Source organism: Onychostoma macrolepis, chromosome 10 (assembly GCF_012432095.1).
Source record: "Onychostoma macrolepis isolate SWU-2019 chromosome 10, ASM1243209v1, whole genome shotgun sequence".
In the NCBI taxonomy this organism is placed as follows: Eukaryota; Metazoa; Chordata; class Actinopteri; order Cypriniformes; family Cyprinidae; genus Onychostoma; species Onychostoma macrolepis.
This window is the reverse complement of record NC_081164.1, coordinates 7,061,349-7,088,132: the sequence shown is the minus strand read 5'-3', so window position 1 is coordinate 7,088,132 and position 26,784 is coordinate 7,061,349. Positions and strand designations below refer to the sequence as shown.

The 26,784-nt window shown below is 36.9% G+C and overlaps 2 protein-coding genes across 5 annotated transcripts in view; both read right to left on the bottom strand.

The window, feature by feature from the left end:
* Positions 1–43: 43 nt before the first annotated feature.
* plpp1a (phospholipid phosphatase 1a) lies at positions 44–14,739 on the bottom strand. Of its 4 annotated transcripts, XM_058788608.1 has the most exons (7): positions 14,328–14,736; positions 11,367–11,416; positions 7,747–7,898; positions 5,923–6,203; positions 3,519–3,576; positions 1,869–2,045; positions 44–307 (listed from the first exon to the last, which is right to left on the bottom strand). In XM_058788608.1, exons 3-7 carry the CDS (start codon positions 7,768–7,770, stop codon positions 188–190), a joined length of 660 nt encoding a protein of 219 aa, XP_058644591.1. In that variant the 5' UTR covers positions 7,771–7,898; positions 11,367–11,416; positions 14,328–14,736; the 3' UTR covers positions 44–187. The 4 variants fall into 4 exon arrangements, with proteins under 4 accessions (XP_058644591.1, XP_058644590.1, XP_058644589.1 ...); XM_058788607.1 differs by lacking the exon at positions 11,367–11,416 and having other exon boundaries at positions 14,328–14,739; XM_058788606.1 differs by lacking the exons at positions 7,747–7,898; positions 11,367–11,416 and adding an exon at positions 11,156–11,310.
* A 353-nt stretch (positions 14,740–15,092) lies between these two features.
* Positions 15,093–26,784, bottom strand: part of csgalnact1a (chondroitin sulfate N-acetylgalactosaminyltransferase 1a) — a 41,915-nt gene continuing 30,223 nt past the window's right edge. The window contains exons 5-8 of the mRNA XM_058788399.1: positions 21,251–21,429; positions 19,854–19,948; positions 19,193–19,274; positions 15,093–17,881 (exon numbers count right to left, since the gene is read on the bottom strand). Of these exons, the coding sequence (XP_058644382.1) occupies positions 17,592–17,881; positions 19,193–19,274; positions 19,854–19,948; positions 21,251–21,429 (646 nt within the window). The 3' untranslated portion in view covers positions 15,093–17,591. The remainder of the gene's footprint in view (positions 17,882–19,192; positions 19,275–19,853; positions 19,949–21,250; positions 21,430–26,784) is intronic.

Genomic DNA, 26,784 nt, shown 5'->3' with positions numbered 1-26,784 from the left:
GCTGTGGTAGCAGCAAAAGCAGTCCAGCCAAGGCAACGTGGGACAGCGTCCATAGAGAGATCCCCAGAAAGGGGCGTCTGGAGAACATGGAAAGCAAGGTTACATTCATAGGTTTCCACCCTAGTGGTCTGCCCTCATAGTGGGTGTACACTGAAACCCCTTCCCATCCACAGAGGCTCATCATAGCTTAGTTTGGGTTTTCATAATGATTTCCATTCGTGGGTGTCTCTTGTAAGGTGGTGTGTGGGATCTCTGCCTCCTTCTGTGGTTCTACTTTCTTTTTGAAGAAATCCGACACAAAGAAAACCTGTAGGGTGTGAGAGGAGGTGATATGATTGAGGTTTACAGTCACAGTGGCAAAGCCTGAAATGTCAGTGTTTAGTGCTTATACTGTACAACAGAAAATATAAGTCACTCAAACCCCTACTTATTTCTTCTGTGGAACACAATTAGATGTGTATTAAAAGGGACTGGAGCTGACCAAAAAAAAAAAAATCCAGAAATTTAAGTTGCTGATTTAAAAAAAAAAAAAAATTTGATCTTGTTTTGAGTTTAAATCATTGTTCAATTCTATTCAGTGCTGTTAACTAAAACTATTAAAATTGTTTTTAATTTAAATAAAGCTAAAATATAAGTGAAATGTTTTTTTTTTTTTTTAACTTGCGTTGAAATGCCAATGACAGACAAAAAAGGAAATATTAATAAAAACAAATAAAAATTTAATAAATTGTAAGCAAATATAAACTACTAATAGCATATCAATAATACTGGTATTCATTAAATTAATTTTAAATTAGTTTCCATTTTTATATCTTAGTTTCTTACAATTATATAATTCAATTGTTTGTGTGTGTTTAAATGTCTGTCTATAGATAGTTCTTGTGGAAAATGGGAAAACATTAACTGAAATAACTTAAAAAAAAAAATAATAATAATTTAATTTTAAAGATAACCCTGATGAACACTATATAGTATTTAAAATAAAATAAAAACTAAAATAATATTGATTCTGTTATTCCATAAAATCAGACAGTCATGTGGGTTTGGAGTGACAAGGAAGTAATGACAAGTAAAGCATGTTTCCACCACAGAAACTTTCCCCAGGAACTAGGGTCTGTCTCCACCGCAGGAACCAGGATCTAAATAAAGTTCCAGGTAAAAATTTGCCCCTCAGAAAGTCCCTGCTCGCAAGGTACGCAATTTTCACGCGATCGTAATTTTCATATTTCGTTTCATTGTATGTACGTTCCCTGAACTACATTTCTGTGGCTATTAATGTTTAAATGAAAACAAAAAGAGGCAAAAAATTAATTAATTAAAAAAAGTTGAGAGAACTTAAGTTTAAGGGAACCAGCTTCAGCAGATTTTTGAGTTTTCTCAACTTTTTGTTGTATAAACTGAATACAATAAGTTGAGAAAACACAAAAATCTGCTGAAGCTGGTTGCCTTAAACTTTTTTTTAATTTTTTTAATTTTAACTTAAGTTCTCAACTTTTGATTTTTTTTTTTTTTTTTAAGGCGAGCTGACTGACATTATCAAGTACGCTGCTGTTCCATTTGCAGAATTACCGGACTTGCGTCCTCCCGTCCGCGGGAGTTCGCACGTCCGAGTCGAACTCGTGAAGTCCAAACTACTACGGATGCGAGTCCGAAATTTGCATACTTGATTTTGAGATACGGCCCTAGACTGGGAGGAGCACGGTACTTTACACTGCTATGGAAACGCAGACAGCAACAGGTCTGGGGGGGGGGGAAACAAGTTCCTGGGAAATTGATGTGGAAAAGCGACTTTATTTTTGGGTGAACTTCCTTGAAATTGTATTCCTGCAAGCAGAAACCATCTGTGTGTTTTTGATCGTGTCACTCACCACTAGTAAAGCCACGATGGCTCCTTGTATGAGTCCTGCGAGTACATCACTCCAGTGGTGTTTGTAGTCTGAGACACGAGACAGTCCCGTATAGACGGAGGCGGCGATCAGGAAGAACTGGAGTGTGGGGCGAAGGAGCCGTGCCCATTCAGCTACCATTCTTGCTTGAAGATAAAGCTATGAGAAAGGAAAAGACTGTTCAAACTCATTGTTTGCGAGAGGTTTAAAACACGCTGCCTGCTGAACTCATTCAGCATGTGACTTCGCTGATCCTCACGTAATGACTTCACTAACACATGGTCATGTTGTGTTTTCGTGTTACAGATCCCATGCCGCCTAATTCTTCCTCTGTTTACGAAGTGGCTTTTTTCATGTTATCGCATGCCCAAGAGAATGTACCAACAATTCTTGTTTGACGTGTCAAAGCCGCCACAGTCAGCCGCTCCACCTTCTCAACAAAGTAGAGACTTCCTTTCATAGGAACCAACCGAGGTTATTTTAGTCAACGCTTCACTGGGCCTCTGAGAAATGTGAATTATGCTTAAATATTAATCATTATGCTATCACCTTACAGGTCTTGTTGACAAAATCATTACTCATTTAAAGGTTTGAAGGAGTGATCCTGAGTAGAACGATAGTTTCCAACAAGGAATCAATGTGGGCAAAACAAGGTCTGTTTAACTTCCACTACATGTAGACGCGTGCTTGCGCAACCGTATGAAACCCTAAAATCAAAGCTGACATTTGTTTGGAAACTCTGTGTACACAAACAAAGAATTACTTTGACAAACTGATGGGAAGAACTCCTAACACTAAACCCCACGCTGGGCAAAGATTCCCAGAAATCATTGGGAGTCCCTAAAAATACCCCCTCCAAAAAGTGCACACAAACTCAAGAATCATTTCTAAGTTATATTTCTGGTTAATGCTTGTAATCTTATCTGAATTTAAACAGTCTATTTCAGAATCAAGAGCCAAATACTTTTGATAGGGAAGCAGTTTAAAAACAATTATTTAATTTTGTCTTCAAGTTTCGCTAAACATTGACCCCAGGTCTGATGTGTTTATTTCAGGGATCAAATGTGCTGTGAACTTTAGCCACATGTCCTTAAAGCTTGTACTCTCATGATAAGATTATGGTAGGTTGTGTTTGCTAACAAGGCTGTAATGGAGAAGTTCAGCAGAATGACATAAGACTCCTTAAGATTACTCCACTGAATTGATATACCCCAGCCTGACAGATAATGGGTATTTTCCAATGGAAAAATCAGTAAAGTAAAACATATAAATCTACAAACATTTATCCCATTTCCTAGTCACTCAGTAACAATGATGGTATTTAACGGACCAGTTTGGGTCTGGTTTATTATTGGGTTATGTAATGCTGATTGTAGTTAAATTATTACCTAAATTATTACCTGATTATAAAGAACATCAGCCAATATGTTAACAATAGGCATGCTAGTAAGCAACTAGTTAATAGTGAGAATTGGTCCCTATACTAAAGTGCTAACGTCGTCTATGTTCCACAGAGGAAAGTGAGTTATACAGGTTTGGAACCACAAGGGTGAGTAAAATGATGACAATACTATATTTCGAGTGGACTATCCTCTTAACAAATGGGGCAAAACATAAATAAAAGACACTTACTGCCAGGAACAGCATACAGTACATGGAGAATGAGGAGTGTCCCGAGTAAAACGAGAGTCTGCAACAAAAACAATCGAAGAATCAATGTGTGCAACACAGAAGGGCTGTTTAATTACCTACTACATGTAGACGTGCTTATGCAGCGCTATGAAGCCTTTAGTTAAAGCTGATATTTGTTTTGCAAATCTGTAAACACAAACTAAGAATTGCTTTGACAAATTGGCAGGATGGAATCCTAACACTGAACCCCTCGCTAGGCGAAGATTTGCATTGTCCCATTTGCTCCCATTAAACACTCCCTTTAAAAAGCACACACACACCCTTTTCCGGGTGATAAAGGCATGCTTGGGGGGAGACACGAGCTGACCGGCGGGGGTCGGGGCAGGGGAAGCGCGGAAAGCGTCAGAGAGGGAGGGTGGTCTGGCTATCCGGCAGGCTTTTGTGTGTTCCTGTTTACTTAAGCTTAGGCCACTTGTCGACTAGGAGCATCCGCCTAGTGACTGACGCCAAATAAAACTTGAATCATTCAAGCTGCATAGCTGCCATAAACTCAAACACTGCGAACATGCTCCTTTCATATCGATCTACTTAAAAGCAGAGTTTCACAAGATCCGGGCAGTGTACAAGTTGGCCAATGTTCTTGTTTGCTGATTGAATTACAGATCTGGTCATGAGACGAGACAAAGCAGAGCTAAAGCGAATTATCTGTGAGGTGAAGCTAAAATAACGCACTGCAGACTGTATATTCTGAGAGTGCGTGAGGATAAAACTGAACGAAAGGGCAACACGGACTCAAAGAATTGAAGACCTACTTCAGATTTTTAAATCATTTATACCTAGACCTGGATAACTCTCTCAGCCTTTACCATGCAAATGCACTTGCTTGCCTATCAAGAAAAACTCTTATTTTCCTAAGGAGAACGCTGTCGTGTGAAAGGTGATCTGGGTTATTCTGGGCTCAGACCCTCTACTGCTCTTTATTTGCTCTATAAATGGCATCGTCTCCTAGGAAAACACTGGACTACCACCAAAGAGGTGCTCTTCTGAGAGAGAGAGAGATGGGAACCACACCTATGTTAAATGAGAGCATTCTGAGAGGGCCTGGGATACTGCTGGCCTTGAGTCTGGCCCAAGAACCCAAACAGAAAGCTTGCATGCTCTGAAACAGCTAACCGCAGGATTAGAGACCACTACAGCGTGTGAACCACAGATTTCCACCAAGAGCTTGGGTGGCCAACAATGTGGACAACTGACCCCAAAAAGAGTTCACGGTAAAGACACTGGAAAAGCCCTTCATTTCAATGTTAATTAGGGAGCTTCTTCTCAATGCAATGCCAGATATAAAGTACTCATGGCAGGTCAGAACTGGTTCTGCTAATTGGACACCTTCGTGTAAATCCTTAGAACTACAACCAATTCCTTGTCAGGCCCATCTATCCGAAAAGGTTTAGAGGAAAAGTTATTTTGAGGGACAAGCTTGTCTAATAAGGAATGCAGGCTAGACTGGTTGGGAAGTTTCCAGGATGGAACCACATTAAAGAAGAAATTAAATTTGAGGGATTCCTACTTCCACCCCAAGGAAAAAGCCTTTCTTGAAACTCTTCCATCCAGAGCAGGACACCGAGTAGTGCAGGGGTGTCCAATTCTGCTCCTTGAGCATCTGCAGAGTTTGGTGCCACACCTAACTAGAAGTTTCGAGTGACCCTGAAGACCTTGATTTAGCGCTAGAGCTAAACTCTGCAGGACAATTGGTTCTTCGGGTTTATAGAGTTTATTTTCTATACACACCTGAACCAACTAAACAAGGTCTTCAGGATGACTAGAAATTTCCAGGCAAGTGTGTAGGAAGTGACCCCCAGGAGCACCCCACATTAAAGGGATACTTCACTCAAAAATTTAAATTCTGTCATTAATTACTCACCCTCGTGTCGTTCCATATGCGCAAGACCTTTGTTCATCTTCAGAACACAAATTAAGATTTTTTATTTTCTGACCCTGCGTACACAGCAACACAACTGCCACGTTCAAGGTCCAGAAAGGTAGTACGGACATCATTAAAATAGTCCATGTGACATCAGTGGTTCAACCTTAATTTTATGAAGCTACGAGAATACGTTTTGTGCGCAAAGAAAACAAAAAAAAAACGGCTTTATTCAGTGGTTTCTTATCTCATAGATTAAAAAAATTACTGTTTAACCACTGAACGTTTCTGGGCCTTGAACGTGGTAAAGCTCCCAGATTTCATCAAAAATATCTTAATTTGTGTTCTGAAGATGAACAAAGGTCTTACGGGTTTGGAACGGCATGAGGGTGAGTAGTTAATGACAGCATTTTCATTTTTGTGTGAACTACCGCTTTAAGGTAAAGAGTAAGTACTTGTGACCTATAAGGGAGTGTTACCTACCTTCCCTCATTGACCTTGGTTGACTCCCCAGTGCAGACGAAGTCCTCAATGTAAGCCCCTCCTGTGCAGTTGATCTGCGTCCAGTCCGGTTTGCACACATCCAGGAAGTGTGGCCGCAGCCGGCCGATGGAATACTTGGCAATATCAGTGAGTGATTGGCTCATGGCGGCACCAAACAAGAAGGTGCCAATGGCCTTATAGATACAGGCCACATAACTGTTGCACAAAGACTTTGATTTGACACGGTTTAGATAGACTGAAAGGCACTCCCCTATGATCATCTGTGATGGAAGAGGAAGCAAAAAAAAAAACATTACTTTTCTTTATTCTGATGAGATGGTCAAAACATGTTACAGCCAGTCATGTGTTGATGATAATATTTTAGGATTGTTTCTGAATTTTATAAGGATGTCCACACGCACAAGCATAGAAGACAAGATCAAACAGTAGAAGCACTTGACAATGCAGCCATCACAAGGATTTCCCTAAAATGTCCTTAACATCACAGTTTACCCATGTTTGCATTACAAGCCATGTTTTACTGGAGTTTTTTTGTTGTTTTGTCCTTCTGAAGACCAGTACAACATACTGTTGTACATAGTCTACAACATTGGTCTCAAACTCAGTTCCTGGAGGGCCACAGCTCTGCACAGTTTAGCTCCAACCCTAATCAAACATACCTGATCCAGCTAATCAAGGTCTTCATGATCACTAGAAACTTCCAAGCAGGTGTGATTTGGAGCTGGTTGGAGCGAAACTCTGCAGAGCTGTGGCCCTCCAGGAATTGGGTTTGAGACCACTGGTCTACAATGACTACAGTCTAGTGACTGCAATACTGTATTACCTTGCTCAATGATCAAGTATAGAGCTTGGGTAATGTATATCAAGTTGTTTACTTTTGCTTTACTAAAATATCCAGGTTGAAATGCATAAAATGCTGCAGTTTTAAAATATACATTAGCAGTAACCTAAATCAAATGTTTTAATAACATTTAGGCAGAGGTACATGTGCTTTGAGCTCACATGGGTGACTGTGAGGTTATATAGATGTGTATGTTTGTGTGTGTATAAATATACAGGAAATGTTATCCATAATGGGTAAGCTCATTTTAAACATTTTTAAACACAGAAATGTTTCTAATACCCTTGAAAGGACAGTGCTGATTTGTAGATGCTATCACACAAGATAAAAAAAGCCAGCTTGAAAGAAACAGTTATGAGATGTAACCACTGAGAGAGACTCCTACTCTAGTCTAAACATCTCGCCACAAGACTGTTTGTGGTATATGAGCTCTCATGAGAAAATATATGTGGGTAGAAGACCAGTAGACAGAGTTTCCACTCCATTGGTTGCCTTACCTGCAAAGGTCTGTTACAAGAGTTAACTGCTGTTCAAATCATTATTTTTTTTTAGTGTACGAGTAATTTTTAAGGAATAGTTCACCTAAAAAAAAACCTTGACATTTTAACTTGCGTGTTTCTTTTAAGGAACACAAGTGGGGAAATTTTCAAAAGTGTTTATGCTCATCTTTTCCAACACTGAAAACACATAGAAACTGGCAAGATTCAAAAAGTACCATAAAAGTACTCATTATGACTCGATATTCCAAGATTTAAATTGGCGCACCATCCCTTTAAGCATCTATCTACCATATCTCCTTTGAACTGTGGTTAGATCTCAAAAGTCCTGTTTCTCAAACTGGCATGAGAACAGACGAACTGACCAGAGAAGCACGCAACAAACATTATAGGCATAATGAGAGAAGGAGAGAGATACGGGAAGGGGATGTGAGCTTCTAGTGTAACAAACAGACGGGCACTTACAGTAAGCACAGTGATAGGAATCATTACTCCTCCTAATAACTGATAGGAAATGGTGTCTTCTTTATATGGGTAGATGATAGAGTCATCGTTACAGAAAAATCCTCGTTTGAATGATTTGTGCTGTATTGTGAGTATTGCAAATGGGAGTCCAACTAGCAAAAAAGCAGTGAGAGAAACAAAAAAAAAACAGAGGTTAACGGAGTGCCTCGTACCCTATTCTCCCCAATTCATGCAAAGGTTGTTCTCCTCTGGGAGGTGCTCGTACAGAAAGAAAAGCTGTGAGTTAGACAGACATTCAATTTTCTACCTCAACACATAATTAATAAAGGGTTAACAAGTCGGTGGTGTGGCAGCCAGGGCTGAATTTTGCTAAAAGTTTCACTTTGTCTTTGAGTAATGTAGGATATTCTTGTTTTATTGCTTTGTTTTCATTCTCCAGTGGTTTTGAGGTAGACATGGGAAGTGAAACGTGTCAAATAAAGCTCAAATGATTCAACAGCATGCTAACGATGAGGAGTAGATCTCGTCTGAACATTTACATCTAGCAGATGGTGAGATCCTGATTTTTCTCTGTCTTTCAAGCCCTGTTCACAACTGACAGCAATGTTATTGCTCGAGGTTACTGACACTGTTTTCCATCAAATTTTCCATCCGGTTTTGTGTCATTTTATTATATCACTGTATCATATAGACCACTGTAAACACTCACAGTAACATTAACTTTTCAGGAAACTCCATTGTCTCCCATTGGTAGATGCCACATTTGCTGAACACACCCATATAGCGTTGTCAACTCTCACTGACTGGTCAGTGTGAACAAGGCTTTATAGGTTCTAAAAAAAAATGCATTTTCCATGTTTTTTGTCACACCATTATGTTATAAAAGAGCTCTTAAATGCTGCTCCACCACAGTTAGAAACATTAATGTGGCAACATAAACATCAAAAAGGTGCAAGAAGGGTAACTGGTTAGACACCACCAGCAAAAAATTTACAAGCCTGTTTGGGACATGAAGGTTACTCAAGCGTGAAAGCAAAGCATGTGGTAGGGATTAAGAGACATTTACCCAACATGCAGTGAATATGGCCTGCTGAGACGTTTGTGTGCATGTAAAGTCCATGAACCGCTCAATCCGCTAAGAGCTGATACCAGTCATGTGGATCAGCGCAGGTTACCCAGTGCCAACCGAAGTCTCCTAAAATTACCCCGTATCTTCTCGCCATCTCCGGTGAAAGCTGCATTGTCATGGTCTGTGATGTGCTGGCTAAACGTATGGGATTTCAGAGTCATTAGGAACATTGGTGTAACGTTAACGCCACACGGATCGGTCGTTTAGATCATCACTTGCATGCTGCCTGGACTGGCTTGGCAGGCAAGTGGAAGCTAAGGGTTGCTTATACATAGAGGTCAAACCCAAATCTTGCAATATGGCACGTTTGAGGTTTTCTCAAGCCTGTGGGTTATGGGATAGAAGTCAAACAGGGTTATTCATGGAAAGGATTGCTGAAACTTTTGGAGATGTTTTAGAGGAAAAAGTATGCCATCTGTGCTCCAGAAGATATCAACTATCCACTCTTATCACATTTCAGACGGATCACAATATCCTAGATACGTCATCCATCAGGTCTAAATTTATTTATTTATTTATTTTTTTTGTGCTGAATTTGGTTTTAAAACATTAAGCATGGCGCTTTAACATGGGTACTTGAGATGTGACCAAACGGTGACCCTTCCTAAACATATTCAGGAAGTTTCTGTGGTTTGGTTGGTAAACCCAAGAACCCTCTCTTGATGAAAACCACAAACTTTGCCCAATTTGCAGTTACTTCTAAAAAAAAAAAAAAAAAAACCAGCAGGAGTAGATTGTAGTAGACATTCCCAGCCCAAAATATCGCACATCTGAGCTAATCTAAAATAGCTATTAAGGCAATTTCTTGTACTTGGTGGACATCCTTTGCTAAGAAGTTAATGAAAAGCAACATGCCCAGCGTATCCCTACACAAAGGAACAAAAACATTGTTTGGATGCAACCGAACAGCCGAAATGATTCTATCCCGACACGGTCTACACCAAACTCAGTCAGAATATGCCACAAATAAATTGTAATATACAATGGAAGTGTCTTTTGTCACACCTTCAGTTGAAAGACGGTTTCTATTTTTGACATGACACAGAGCTACACCACCATTATATTTTGCCTATTCATCTGAAATATCTTGTTGTTGTCGTCATTGTTGTTCTTTTGTTTGTTTTTTGTGATGTTTTTCATTTTGTAATTAATTAACTTCTGATCAAGACAGCTTGATCTTTGGTTTCTGGTCCTTTGTTTTTAACTATGTATTGTAGCATAACAACAGCTTTTACAAATTCTCAAGAAATTCATTCTGCTCGTGTTTAATGTTATTTCTGGTAACATTGGGCCTCATTTATTACATAGAAGCAGAACGAATTTCTTGGAAAATATGTAAAAACCATTGTGCAACTTGTAGCTTTCAATTAAATGGGACAATTTATGTAAAAATTAGGGCAGATAAACGTATGCGATACACACATTACTTTCATGTTATGGCCGATAACCAATATTGACCAGATTTAAAAAAAAAAAAAAAAAAAATTATTTTGTCTAAATGAAAATAAAAATAAAATCAATGGTTTCAATGCTACATATGAATTTAGGCATCATAACATTACAAATATACAGTATGAAAATGAATATTAATTTTGAGATTTGCTAAGCCTTGGATTTAACCACTCGATTCAAATGGATTCATTTTACGAAGCCTTTATGACCTTTTTAGAAGTTTTAGTTACCTGAACTTTCAATGGAGGGACAGAAACCTTTTAGGTTTCAATAAAAATCTTAATTTATGTTTCAAAAATTAACCAAAATCTTACAGGTTTAGAACAACACGAGGGTGAGAAAATGATGACAATTTAAATTTTTGGGTGAACTATCCCTTTAAGTGCAATATTATTTTACTACTACAAAATTACCCATACAAGGAACTGAATTTAATTTTAATTTTACTGTTGCTGAAGTGTTGCATAGATACTTGCAGCTCCAGCACTTCCAGCCTCGGGCAACAGTGGTCTCTTCCAACATAGACACATTGTTAGACAGCCTAATGCGATCCCAGATGAAGTGACTTGAACAGCTGCTTTCAATCCACCTAATAAAGATCTGTTGAAATTGCATTTTGCACCTGTTTAGTGGTCAAGAGTCATGTTGAAACAGCTGCTCTTCGGTGTCTATTTGTCTGTTTGTTCGTTCAAATGAAGGGCCACTTCCTGTGACTGCAACAAACCATTATCCGTGCCGACTATCCTTCAAAACAAGCTTGAGCGCATTACAGACTTGTGAGGGAAGACGCTGGGCATGTCTTGTGTGTTGCTATCTGGGATTACTTACACTACATGTGGGAAGTGTGAAGCCCATTGTGTAGAGCACAGCAGAGGTGACTGTGCTGGGGTGGAAGGGATAGCTGATGCTCTCATCATTACAGAAAAAGCCCCGCTGATACGGTTTGATTTTACCCAGGTTAAACGCTGCAAGCGGGAGGCCAGCTGTAGGTGAAGAAGGGTTAACATTGGGTTAACAAGTTGATAAAGGATCCACCAACCAATCAAATGCAAGGGCTGGTTTCCAATGTTGATGAATGGCTGCTGCCACCTAAGAGATAAAAATTGCATATGGGCTGTGCATTTATAATGACAAAGATTGTTCAGAAAGGACACTTGACAGGTGCTATCATAGATTGTGACTTTGAATATCTGTTATTTTAAAGTGCCATATGTAAAGTATGGTGTCTGATGACATATAACAGTGTCCACGATAATGAATACATAAGGAAGAAAAAATGTAGTTTAAAACATGTCAAGTTCTTAGAAATGTACTCGGTGTGTTCATGTTGGTTTTGAAAAATAAGTTTACATTTAATAACCTGTGGTGTAATCATCAGGTAAAATGAAATGTTAATGTAATATTAAAAGCTATACAAAAACATAAAATTAAGAAAGATATTTAATTTTCTTTAAATATCATGAATTATTAAAATCACAAATATTACTTTTTTGAGTTGCACCAAATGACATTTTGCATCCTGAACTAGCCTAAACTATATTTTAATAAACTTATTGACCTTGATGCACATTTATGAGGGTCTCTGTGATGTAATTTCCTGTTTAGTTTTTCTTTTTCTGCATGTTTCTACATGGTTGCACCACATGACAGTGATTTTGGTGAACAAAAGTTTTTCGAATATTAAAAAGCAGTGAAGCACCTAAAAAGAGAAGAGAAAAGAAAAACCCTTCCTGAAAAGATTACATTATTATTAATTATTAAAGATTATGCTTTTTTTGTAAATTATGATATCAAAACAGTTGTCACCTGACCAATATACATTACATATACACACACACACACACACACACACACGTATACATACATATATATCAAAAAGAGTTCAGAAGAGGTATCTTCAAGTCATTCTATTAAATAATTATATTTTTAATGCATTTTTTGAACGAACTAATTGATAGGACCAAAGAATTTGGCACCATTTCATCATCAATCTCCCAAAATCAAGGGCTAAATTAATCACGCTTCAAACTCTTAATTACACTTATTATCATCCTTTCTTAGTGCACTCAATCCAGACACATTGCTTTTGTCACATACAGCCTCTTAAATTTTAGCTGACACTAATGTGACTATCTATCCCATTATATTGCACTGTGACCTGATGGTGTAAAGTCTAACATGAGAGCATGTATATAAACTTTGAATCCTCTACAGCCTCAGCCTATTGTTGCTGCTGTTGCAAAGACTTATTGGAAAACAACACAAACCCTCATTCATAGAGCCTGAGGCTCCCCTCCCAGGAAAAGACTATGAGTCTGTTACTGAAGCTGAGTGCATGTGACATACGCACACATATAGATAAAGCTGGCTGCTCAAGCCTGAAAGAAGGAAGAGCTGGATTGAGCTGAATTGCTCTTTGCCCCAATAAAGCCCCATTGTAATTCAAATGCCAAAACAAACATAATTAGGAAACCCTTGGGGTTCAAACCGTCAGTATGAAACTACTCTTCTGTGTATTCTCATAGTCTGTGTTTAAGTGGTATCGGTAGTATGTAAATATGCATTTGCAAATGAAAATCAAGGAAGGCACGTGACATATGAGCATCTGCTTAACAGTCATAATTGTGAGCCACTTCTGAATATGAGAGAAATGACCAGCATTTGTTATAAACTACCACAATACAAACTCTAGTTGGGATATTATACTTCATTACACTTAAAATACTTCTAAAACGCTAAAATTCTGCTTAAATCATTCTTCCATCTTGGCACATTTATCAAAGTACAAGAACAAATAACCATCATATGAAAGTGACTCATGGTTACTTTGTGGAAAGTTCAATCTGTTTGTTCCCTGTGTAAAAACTTAAAAACATTAAAAACATTCCCCCATTGCACGGAAAATTCCAAGATAAATACAGATCAAAACGTCCATCGTAAATGTTGTAGGATTGAGCAAGGATTATTGGATTATTGGGCAACAACTAGATTCAGCATATAATCGTTAATTAAATCACAGGGTTCCCACATATCTTGACCAAAGAATTTCCAAGACTTGTTCAGTCATTTGTGAATTTTTGGATAAGGATTTAAAATAATAATAACAATAACAACTTCATAGCAATAAATCACATTATTATGCATTATGATGGAGAGTGGGGCAATGTGCTTTTCACATTGAGATGTTTTCATAAATGCCCCAAGGTAGTTGTCACATGTATAATGTCAGAAATTCATACAACTGACTATAATATTTGTTAGCTAAAACAATTATATGATCATTTTAAATGTTACCTTTTATCTTTTTTTCAGTCTGACACTGTGACAACTTACCCCATACAGTGTGGCAGCATGATCTGCTGTTGGGGGCATGTTGTCACAGCAGGTGTGTTCAATAAATCTTTCTAATAGACAATACTTTTGTAAACTAAGACTTTAATTTCTGTTGTTATACAGAACAATACATTATACATAAATACAAAATAGCTGGGTTTAAAATGGTAACAACTAGCCCCACCTACTATATATATATATTATATAGTTCATGGGCTGCTGTTTAAGAAAAGCTGTAGGGTTTCTCGTGGGATTTTTTAAAGATTTGCAGCGATGTTTCACGTGTATACCCTGAGTCATTGTTATGCATAATAGACTCTCTGCATTAAAGGTAACGCCCTGTTATTACGCAAACTTAATAAGGCATGTAGATGAAGGCAAGTAGGCTCAGTATGCACTATGACGCACACTATGGGTGTCGTATGTGGTTAATATGTCAGTACCATTTTTGCAATGTTGAATCCCATGCAATTAAATAACGTGCATGGCAACATAACTAAAACAACTGACACTTCCAAATACGCCTTTAGTATATTTATATATTAATATCTTTCTGTACAACACATATTAACACCAACGTTATAAATTATTCTCACTTCGCTATAAGACAATATATACTCATACCCATTCAGAAGATACAAGCAAGACTACTTAAAATAATGCTTACCGAGTATTAGGCACGCAATGTCAAGCAATATAAAGGGAATTCCTCTGGTTTCAAACATGGTGTCAGTGTCCTTCTGTGGTCGGTTATGGATATAAAGGTTTAATTTAAGGCGTCGTCAGTGTAAACAGACTGACGGAGAGTCCACCTCTAGTGGTCTGCCGAGAGAGAAATGATCTGCGCGCACTAACGCGAGCGCAAACACGCTTAATAACATTGACTGCGCAACGGCGACTAATAATCAGCCGGAGAGGAGGCAGAGCGAGCCGTTTGGTTGTAGTTCCTTAGATAAGATCACCATTTCAACGCACGAGGTTAAGAATAAGCGGTGACGAGCCGGCGGTCCGTTTAAATAGACTCGAGTGTCTTCTTACTCCACACTACTGAGCTTCTGCTGGCTGTCATGACGGACAACAGCTGAGGCTCATCTCAGCCAATCGCGTGTCTCTCTGTCTAAGCCAAGCCCACAATGGCCACGCCCCCCGTACGCCTATAGAATTAAATCTAATAATTGATAATTATTAATCTCATGTCTAGGCAATGACTACCTGAGAAATAACACATTTCAAACAAATTATATATATGTATATATATATATATATATATATATATATATATATATTAGTTTATTGTAACAAAAGTTTTTAATATTAATTAGAGACAGAAGCTCGTGAGAAATATGTTTACATACAATGTTTAAAGTATGTAAAAATAAATAATGTAATAATTTCATTTCAGAAATACACAAGAAATTAATAAAAGCAGCGTTTTATAGGAAAAGTAGTGTTTTATGTTTAGAACATGTCGTTTTTATAAAAAAAAAAAAAAAGCTAATCATAGATACTCAAATGTCATTCATGACACAATTTAAGTGTCCTATCAAAATTATGCAGCTTTATCATGACTATTTAAATCTATATTTAGTTTGTTGAGCCATTTAGTGGTGTTCTTTACAAACAATGTCATGTGAAATCAGTAAAAAAATATTAAATTAAAATAATTAGTGTATTGTTAAAAATGTTCAAAAATCACAATAGGCTACATATCATCATGGCAAGCCAACTAGAAACAAATAGTGCAGAGAGGTCAGGACGACTCAAATTAATAATGCAATACTGCCATCTAGTGGTAAAGTCTGGACAAATCATTTTCATTGACGGTGTTTATAGTAAATAATGACGTATGAAAATCAGTGTTTTTTCTTCTTCTTCGTTTTATTCTGCTTTGTCCTCAAAAAAAATCTAAATGAATTTTAATTTACAATAAATCAGAGGGAATTCGTTCCAAAACAAAATATTTAAAGAATACTTAAACATACAAAGCTTTGAGGTTTGGGGGTGAAGTAAAAAAAAAAAAAAAACAAGAAATCCTGTCCCCAAATAAATAAATATTATCGCCTACTATACAGCACTAGGAGAAAAACAGAGTGCTTTGCACCCTGAAGTCTTTTATATACCTGACAGGCTTGTATTCTGCCTGAACTTCAATAAAATGGGTTATAAATTGTGCACAAATATAAGTATTGGAAGGGTCACTTAAATAAACCCTTTTACAAATACTGTTAATCTTCAGCACTCATGATTCTCTTTTCACACAAAATTCTTTGTTATACAAAATATCACTCACGTATTACAATTCTTTGTCTCTTTAAAATCAAAATTAGAATTTGATTTTCCTTTAAAAACCAATTATAACTTTGATGTGTTGTTGTGTTACAATATGAGTATATAACGAAGTTCCCCTGTAAAACCATCAAGTCACGGACCACGAGGTGGCGCCACAACATTAATAAATCAAGGGTAATAAACTGAATTGCAGTTCTTTGAACCACTCGTCTGTGAACTGTCAACACAGTTGTCTAGATACATGCATTAAGGCCCTCAATCATCTTCTCGCTCATCGATTCACAATTAAGAAATTACGTACCTACGTTATACAGTAATAGCAATTAAAGGCATTTTCTAAAAAAAAAAAAAAAGCTGAAACAAAGTCTCGTCTAAATGTTATTTGTAGCAGTTAGTATAGTACAGAATGCTTTTGAAAGACAGCAGTTCATCAGCGTAACCCGCTGACCGGGTGAAGTGCATTACAGACTCATCATGTGCTGCATCTCTATAATACTGTGGATAATATTGTATCACTCCAAAGAGACTTGAAGGTCCTTCACTGCACACCCACACACGACTATCTTGTCTTGAGGGAATGTCTGTCTGTGGTGTCTCTTGGTTATCTCAGTGTTTGGGTTCGCATATGTGTGTGCGTCAGTTTGACTAAAACCGGCTCTTCACTGAAGGCAGTACTGTATAATTTCTTCACTTCCCCTCTCATGCATAACATAAATGAGTTCTGTCATCATTTACTCGCCCTAGTGTCATGCCAAACCAAATACTTTCTTTCCTCTCTGTGAAACATAAAAGGAGAACTTCTGAAGAATGTACAGGATGCTGTTTTCCATGCGATTACAATCAAACATTTGGGAATAATTCAGATTTATTTTTTTAAAAGAAGTCTCTTATGCTCACCGAGGCTGAATGTGTTCGATCAAAAATACAGTAAAAAGGGTAATAATGTGATATATTATTACAATTCAGAATAACAGTTTTATATTTAAATATATTTGAAAATGTATTTTATTCCTGTGACACAAAGCTGAATTTTCAACACCATTACTTCAGTTTTCAGTGTTACGTGATCCTTCAGAAATCATAATAATATGCTGATTTGGTTCTCAGTTATTGCCAATTATTACTGGTGCTCAATTATTAATAATATTATCAATGCTGAAGCTGTTTTCGCTGCTTAATATATTTGAGGAAGCCCTGATACAATTTTTTTGATGAATAAAAAATTCAATGAACAGCATTTATTTGAAATATAAATCTTTTGTAACATTATGTCTTTTACTGTATTTTTTAATCAAATAAATGGAGACTTGGTAAGCACAAGAGGACTTTTAAACCAATACGATTGAAACAGAAAAAAGTCAAAATCACAGATCAGTCTGATTCATGAACGAATCATTCAAACTGGTTCTGTGATGCGATTCAATAAAAATATTAAATTCTTTAAAACTTTTCTCATAAACATGATCCTGATTTTATGGTGCTTTTTCGAAGCTTCGGTCAAATTCACCATAAAAACAGTGAAGAAACCACCAGAGCTCTGCTTCCACAGAACAAACAACGTCAAATGTCATGAGGCTTCATAAATGTTTCATTTTTGTGTGAACTGTTCCTTTAAGAGCATATGAAGAAGAGGTAACATCCATCAAGCTTTTTTAGCTCCGCTCCGCTGCTTCTGTTTGCGGAGATGCGCCTCTATCTCGTGTCTGAAGAGCAGCATGCCAAGCTGGCCGTGCGAGGCCTCGTTCATGGCTTTGGACTGCATGCACATCTTGTACTGGTCCGGAGGCAATTCGTCAGCGCAGCGCTTCTCATGCCACAGATGGAAGAGGCCGCGTGACGGGGCGCGCACCACCAGCAGGTTACTGTGGAGGTACTTCCTGTACAGGTGGACGTCCTCGCCGCCCCAGCCCTTAATGTCCACATCGAAACCACCTGTAAGAGGAGGAGACAGTCAAAATGTGTGTAATGATCGTGAACATTACAATATGTAATTTGATGGATCATCTCAAGCATTTAATGCATTTATCCTTTTCAAGATAGGCTACTGAAATCATTATACTATTAAAAGAATTAAATGCAATTAAAACGGTTTGTTCCATCATAGACTCAATGTTCAGTATGCACTGTAAAAATGTTGTCAGATAACCTCAATATGTATTCTTATGTATTGTTAATGTGGCCAGCTGCAATAATAATAATGTATCCGCAGAAAGAAAATGTTGAATAAACACTTTGTTTACACACATCTCCTGCTGTTGTTAAAGGGAAGCTTGAACTTCCCTCAGGACAAACAGATGTTCCTGTAGTTTTGTCCAGGAATTTGTGTATCTGGATATTTGTTCATTTTGTATTTCCTATCTACACTACCAATAAAAAAAATTGAGGTCAGTAAGATGGTTTTTATTAAATAAATAAATTAATACTTTTATTCAGCAACGGTTCATTAAATTGATCAAAAGTGACAGCAAAGAGTGAAATCTATTTTATATGAATTTATATGAATCACTTTTTCCACAAAAATATGGAGCAGCACAACTGTTTTCAACATTAATGATAATAATCAGAAATGTTTCTTGATTTCTGAAGAATCATGTGACACTGAAGACTGAAAAAATGCTGAAAATGAACTTTATCTCACAGGAATTTTAAATGGCAACAATATTCACAATATTAGGGTTTTATTGTATTTTTGATCAAATAAATGCAGCCTTGGTGAGCATAAGAGACTTCTTTGAAAACATAAAATCGTACTGATGCCAAACAGTAGTGTATAACATGATGTAGCTTATGTATTTCTTTAATTGTGCATATAAATGAAGTATTGACTTCCTTAACGGAGCAGTCTGCTGAGACGTCTCTGTTCATGTGTTTCCTTAAATGTATACTCTACTAAACACCAGTATCAGTTTCAGCTCTTATTGTTGTACCACGTGATGTTACACATGTCTAGACAGGAGACAGTTAAGTCATGGGAACCGCTTGATTCTCACAGGTGGGACCTGTTGTGTTTTCATTAGCTGACTCATGCTATATTACTTCTACTGCCTCTGCGTAAGTGTTTCGAGTGCTTTTTACATTCAGAATGACCTTAAGCTGAATATTTACATTTGGCTATAGGACAAATTCTAGATACATTAACAACTTTGTCCTTTATTTCTAAAATAACTGTGCTACCAACAGCTGCCCTCGTTTACATTCATTTGACCAGCCGTATAATGAACAGCAGCTTGAGAGGATGATTACCTATATTGATGAAATCGGATCTGTATTGGCAGGTCATTCCAAAGCCAAAGTCCCTCCAAAAGCCAGTGTCTTTCTTGATGATCTGTAAAAGAATGAATCCTGATGAGCATGAACACAAAAATACTCTTTTATAGTTGTTTGCTTCTGTCTGCGGTCTCATTCACAGTCCAACATGAACACTTGCCAAGCTCCAAATGTGTGTGAAATCGCTTTTGGCGAGTAAATAAAACTGCCAGTAACTACATAAACTGAAAAAAAATTATACTGATGTGATAAAAACACTTAAAATTAGTTATCATTAATAACACCAAAATTAATTTTCATGATCTGAAAGGATAAAAACTAACACAACTGGAAAAATGTTGCTATTTTTTCATATAAATATTGCTTAATATATAGTCATGGACAGTAAGACATATTTAGGCTAATAGATTTTCTCAATTCAATCAGCATTAGCAGGTGTGGCAAATGTCATTTTGGCCCCTGGTCTCATGTCAGCTTTCCGCATTATCGGTACATTTAATCAAGCCCTTTACTATCTACATGTTCAGAATATCAATGCCAAGCGAGCGTCATGATTGTGTTCCATCACAATGCGCCAATTAATCACATCAAACTTGATGAAGCATTTTAATCTCCTCATGAAAATGAGTTGCATTACCAGCTGCTGTTCCACAGGGGGGATGTGATCATGACTGCCGTAGATTACAGCTGGGTTGTACTGGCTGAAGAGGACGGGGTAAAACACTTTCTTTCCTAAGACAGAGTCAGATCACACAGCTGGTTATGATACGAGCACAGCATATATTCCTCATTTAAGTCTTTTTTGTTCACCAAGGCTGCATTTATTTGATCGAAAATACAGTAAAAACAGTAATATTGTGAAATATTATTACAATTTAAAATAACTACTTAAATTTTTTAATAGAGCTGTCGATTTAATTTTGTGAGACTAATTATGGAAAAAATACACATTAAAATTATTAACGCATTTAATGTGCCCTGCAGTTTTGGTTACATAATTAGAGTATTAGTGAAAAATGATTTAATATTTCAATATTAATTTTTTATGTTCAACCCAATAATGTCCATTTAAAACCCATTAAATGCATTCCTGGCACCTCTGTACAGTCTGTGTAAATATACATAAATGACACTTTAGAAAACACTGTAGCCTTAAAAGTTTATATGTAATAAATTCAATGTTGCATCAAAATATTTCTTGTCTATTCGATGCTTTTCTCATTTAACACAACAATGACTTTAAATGATCTTCCGGAGGGGTAATTTCTCTGCCAAAATTTAAATGTGATTCATTTGCGACTAATTCGATTAATTAACCAGAAAACAGTGTTGATTAAAAATTTTAATAACTTAGCCCTATTTTTCAAATGTAATTTCTTACTGTGATGTAAAGCTGAATTTTCAGCATCATTAATACAGTCTACAGTGTCACAAGATCCTTCAGAAAACATTCTAATTTTAAATGATAAATAATTATACATGTCACTTTTGATCAATTTAATGCGCTCTTGCTGAATAAAAGTATTAATTTCTTTTTTAAAAATTCTTACTGACCCCCAACTTTTGAATAGTAGCATATACACATAGCCACGCTTAATCATTTATATGACAAGACTCGTTTATCTTAAATAATGCTAGCACAGGTGCACTATTCAAGCAAAACCTTTCACAATAAGAATCTAGAATAGAGTATTTGAGCGCTAAACAACATGCTTGTCAGTTGTTGCTGATCATGTTGATAGTTGACTGTGAATCTCCACACCTGTGGTTAGTCTATTAGGCCCACTCGGAGAAGTGATTCATACATCGACTTAAAAAACGTAACAAAAGCTGATTAAAAGTCAATGCAGAAGTGGTTGGAAAAGGAAGTTATTTTTGAGAAAAGCTGTAGCCGCATTTGAGTCAGATGCCAATTGGTTCAATATTTAGTTTCTAATGCAAAGCCATTTTTAAGTATCCAAATGGCCAAATTGGCTCAGCTCTGTATGTACTGTATATATATATATATATATAGATATTCCTCTCTTCTCTCACCAGGCTGGGCATTCAGACGGCACGTGTTCAGGAAGTCGGCTGTGAAGAAGATGTCCACGTCACAGAAGAAGAGCAGCACGTTTCCTCCTTTCCAAGCACGAGCGCCCACATCCAGCCCTCGACCCCGAGAAAACTCCTCATTCAGCTGAATCAGAGTGAAGTTACGGAAATTCAGTTCCCTGAAAGCAGACACATGAAAATCACACAACGTTCTCTCATCGATAACCATCAAGAACAGAACAAATATACATCATCTGTGTGATATAACTGATATCATAATGCAGAAAAAAAAAACATTAAATAGTCAATTAAATGAAAAATGGTTATGCATAATGCAATGTGCAATTTAAACAAAAAACAGACCTGTAAAAAACTAATTCCTTCATATTATAACAGAACACTGGGCCGTGTTTTTACTGACTTTTCTTAGAAGAGTACATTCCCACCAAAACTGAGCAGCACTAAATATACAAGTCTACCGTTTTCTGGAAAAACGAGTTGATTGCGACAGCAGAGTAAGATGTGCTGTGATTGATGGCGGGTGCAGATTTTACAGCGTGACCCGCATCATTTCTCACGGATAGAGAGAATAACAGGCATCCTCAGACAGAGCTGCGTGTATGTGACTATGAATACAATCAGCCGCACGCACACACACACACACACACACACACACACACACACACACACACACACAAAAGATGATTAAAGTGTAATGTTCTGGGCTGGAGCCAAGCTGATATATAAAAGCATGATTCCACCACACACAGTGCAGATAATACCTGCTATTAAAGCCATACAGCTGTTTTACCAGGAACAGGAAGAGCTACTTCCTTTATAGTATTGAATCATGAACAATGCAGCACCCACGCTATCAAACACTCTAGTTTACAATAGAGATGTTCCATAAATCAAGGTTGTTGTTGTGTGTGTGTGTGTGTGTGTATATATATATATATATATATATATATATATATATATATATATATATATATATATATATATATATATATATATATAGGGCAGATAGGATAGACAAAAATGGTAGTAAAATAAAATACTGGAGCCACACAAGCATTCATAAAACACTAGAAAAATGCTTGTAAAGCACCTGTCATATTCGACTGCCCTGCTGCTCTTATTGGCCCAATACAAAATATAGGCCAGCATGTCTGACAGAAATAAAAAAGCACCTACTTTCTCTGACCGAGATTCATAACCCACGAAAACATTGCTGCAACCCATGGGACTTGTTTTACATTGAATAAATACATACAAAAGCAGACATTGTTAACATACCCAGCCAAAAAATATTCAAGAGCCACTCATCGGTGCAGATTTAGGGCAGTTACAAATAGTAGGCAAACAAGATTTGATTTAAGTCACATTAGCGGAACGGATCTGGAATAGAGCCTGAGGCGTTTCAGCATGCATGCATGTGATATTCGGTTTGCCATCAGCCAGAAAAACACTCCAAATATTTCTATGATACTGACTTGTTTTCAAAAACTGGCAACTGTACAAGATACTTTTCATTCCATCAGTCAAGTCATTGCATTTTTCCATTTCACTTCAGCATGCAAAAACCACACAGAGAAATTGCATATATACTTTGACAATATTATATACAGTATATATATATATATATATATAATTTTACAAACTTTGCATGTCCCCATATGACCCCAAAGAGTTTTGTTATATTATGCTAAATTCTGAAGACAAATTTTTCCCCAAACTATATCTAAATGAATCCACACACAGTTACTTGCATGTCTGATCTGTTCAGTGTGATGTTTAATGGAGGATATTTCATAATGATTACTTAGACCGCTAAATTTATGTATAGTGTCATCATCAATATTCACGTCAACCAGGTTTGTATAATGCAGTGTTACTTACACTCTCCTCTCTTCCCTTCTCAAATGAACACAAATTATTCATGTGCATCGATTCACTTTGCCCGGCAGATACGGATATCACATCTACCTACTTTGCTTTGTGAGGACTGATGTTGATGGTCTTGCAGTGAAGGATCTAAGGATTCTTAAAGGAATATTCTTCATGTGAACAGATTTTGAGAAATTTGGCATTGCATCACTTGCTCACCAATGGATCCTCTGCAGTGAATGGGTGCCGTAAGAATGAGAGTCCAAATAGTTGATAAAAACATCACAATAATCCACAAGTAATCCACACCACTCCGGTCCATCAATTAATGTCTTGTGAAGTGAAAAACTGTTTGTAAGAAACAAATTCATCAAGATGTTTTTACTTTAAACTGTTCCTTCTGGCTAAAATACCCAGTTCATAATCCATGCACTGGTTTGGACTCTCATTCTGACGGCACCTATTTACTGCAGTGGATCTATTTGTGAGCAAGTGATATTATGTTCAATTTCTCCAAATCTGTTCTGATGAAGAAAAAAACTACATAAAAACAAATAAATTACATCTTGAATGGCCCGAGTGTCAGAAAATTTTCAGCTAATTTTCATTTTTGGGTGAACTACTCCTTTATTAACAATTTGTGTGTGCAGCTTCAAGAGAACAAACACAACGCTTTTTCTGTGTTAGTTATTCATTTATATAGTGTGTCATTTAATAATTTATTCAAACCATTTTCATATTTTATATTACTTACTATTTCCTTGCTATTGTTGTTTAATCTTACAATTGTGTGGTTTATTTGTCTTCATAAATTTCAATCCCATTTCAAGGTTTTTAACGTCACAGGACAATGTGAAGCAGTAATTTGGGGACAAGCACCGAAGGTGCGTAGGCACCTATTGTAACCATTGGCGTTCTTATTCTTCTTCTTCTTCCGCTGTGGAAGTCTACAGCAGCCCATAGAACCACTTGCGGGAAAGTTTTGAAATTTGGCACACTGATAGAGGAGAGTCTCAACATTAACCATTAACCAATTTGAAGTCTCTAACTCAAACTCTCTAGCGCCACCACTTGTCCAAAGTTTCACTCCTGTTTATGCTAATAATTTTTGAACCGTAACCCACAAAATGAACATTATTTTTTCCTCTGATTCCTTGGCTGATGCCGAGTCGAATAGATACCAAAATTCAAAAATCGTAAGGTATAGTCTTTTCGCTATTTTTAATTGTTCGTAAAAACCTACTTTTTCAAACTCGTCCTAGACGGTTACTCCGATTTTCACCAAAATTGGCTCAGATCATCTTCAGACCCTGCTGGCAAAACGTTATGGAATTTAAGTCGATTTGTCCAAGCGTTCTCGAATAACACTAACGAATTCGCCGAAAAGCACGCAAAAATGGATCTGAGGCTATATCTCTGCAAGGGTTTGGCGTATTGAGACCAAACTTGGTGTCTTTCCCCTGCTGAAAAAACCAATAGAACCCTGCCCAAAACACAATAGAAAATGTAATGGATTTAATGGTTATTATGGGAATTGTATTGGCTTTAATGGAAACTATAATGGTGTCTACTGGTATGTGATGGATTCTATTGGTGGGATGTTAAATCCTATTGGAAAAATGCCCAAAACACACTACAAAAAGGAATTTTGTAATGGTTTTACTGGAAAAAGCTAATGGTTTATAATGGTATTTTAATGGAAACCATTGGAATTTCTGTGATGGTTTCTATTGGGCTTCTATTGTTTTTTTTTTTAGCAGGGTTATAACAAGCATGACCTGAGACTACCTGCAGTGTTTCGGTGCTGTGCCACCTAGTGGTCAGGAGATATGAAAAATGCATATTTTTGCTTATAACTTGTGAATGGTTTGGCCACAAATCACAAAACTGGTCTCTTTAGATTCAGTGCATCATGCCGAGTCGATTTTCCCATGTCAGCCATTTTGGGCGTCAGCCATTTTGAATTTAGTCAAAAAATGCTGTATTTCATGAACTCATAGACGTATCGTTACAAAACTTGGTATGCATCTTTGACACCATGCTCTGATGCTGCTCAAGACGTTTTGGGGCAGCGCCACCTTGTGGTCAAAAGTTATAATGACATTTCTAAAAATGCTAATAACTTTTGTTTACATTAGCCTATTGTAATCAAACTCATGCTGATAGATTCCTTGGTTCATGCCAAGAACATCGATACCAATTTTTCCATAATTGGCTGAACTTCCTGTCCGCCATTTTGATTCATGTTGAAAACCTACTTTTTCGAACTCCTCCTAGGCCATTAGTCAGATTTTCACCAAATTTGACTCGGATCATCTTTAGACCATGCTGGCAAAAAGTTATGGATTTCGTGTCGATATTCAAAACGGTCTTCATTTAGCGCATCAACGAATTTGCTGGAAAGATGCCAAACTGCATCTGAGGCTGTATCTCAGCGAAACTTTGACATATTCACACCAAATTTTTGTATGTGGCATTGTCACCTCACACTGACCACGCCACATCAGTTTGGTAACAGCGCCACCTATTGGTCAAGAGTAATAAACCATTCATTAATTCAATAAAAGCCTATTGTAATGAAACTGGGCTCAACATATTCCTTGGGTCATGCCGACAGCATAGATACCAGTTATGTCATAGAAAGCTGAACTTCCTATCCGCCATTTTGATTTATGTTGAAAACCTACTTTTTCGAACTCCTCCTCAACCGTTTGTTCGATTTTCACAAAAATCGAATCAGATCATCTGCAGACCATGCTGGCAAAAATTTATGGAATTCGTGTCGATAGACCAAACTGTTTTCGTACAGCGCCACTACAAATTTTAGGCATGGTGCCAAAATGACTCTGAGGCTATATCTCTGCAAAGCTTTGACATAATGACAACAAACTTTGTGTGTGCCATTATCACCTCACACAAAACACACCAAAATGATTTGATTGCAGCACCACCTGTTGGTCAAAAGTGATAAGCCATTTAATCATGTTACTAGAGGTTGTGTTTATGATTTTTCAGCCATCTCAATTACAATCATCCTAAAATTGCTTTTATTACTCATTGTTGCATTTAGTCTGATGCTCCACACCATGCTTAGCTCCTCATTTTGCCGCTGCAGTGCTTGGCCCCATAATTGCTGCTTGCAGCTATATTTTTCCATTGCTTTTGGTTTGTTATAATAAGACTTGTTGAATTTGTGCTAGTCAGACAAAGTACAGGACAAAGTCTGAGCATTAAAACATATGCAACCTAAATTATTCAATAATCCTGCGCATTTTTATCATCACTTCATCTCCTGCTTCCTGCTATTTCATGGTGTCCTCTGTTAACTTCTGAGAACATGCCAACAATAAAAAGTGTTTTACGATCATATAAGCAGAAGCAGTAATACTTGATATTTTACAGTAATACAGTAATACTTGATACATTAATATTTGATTAATGTTACAGTGCAGAAAGTTGATCTTTAGTAACCTAGTGCCATCACAAAAAGGCTAAAATATAATTTTAGATCAGCTTAAAGAAAAGACTAAACTAGTCTTTATAGCATTTTGAAAGATTTTGATTCAACATCAATACAGTAACATCTAGCAGCTGTGAGATATTAGAACACATGTAAATCCTAAAACTATTCAAGAGCTGAGATT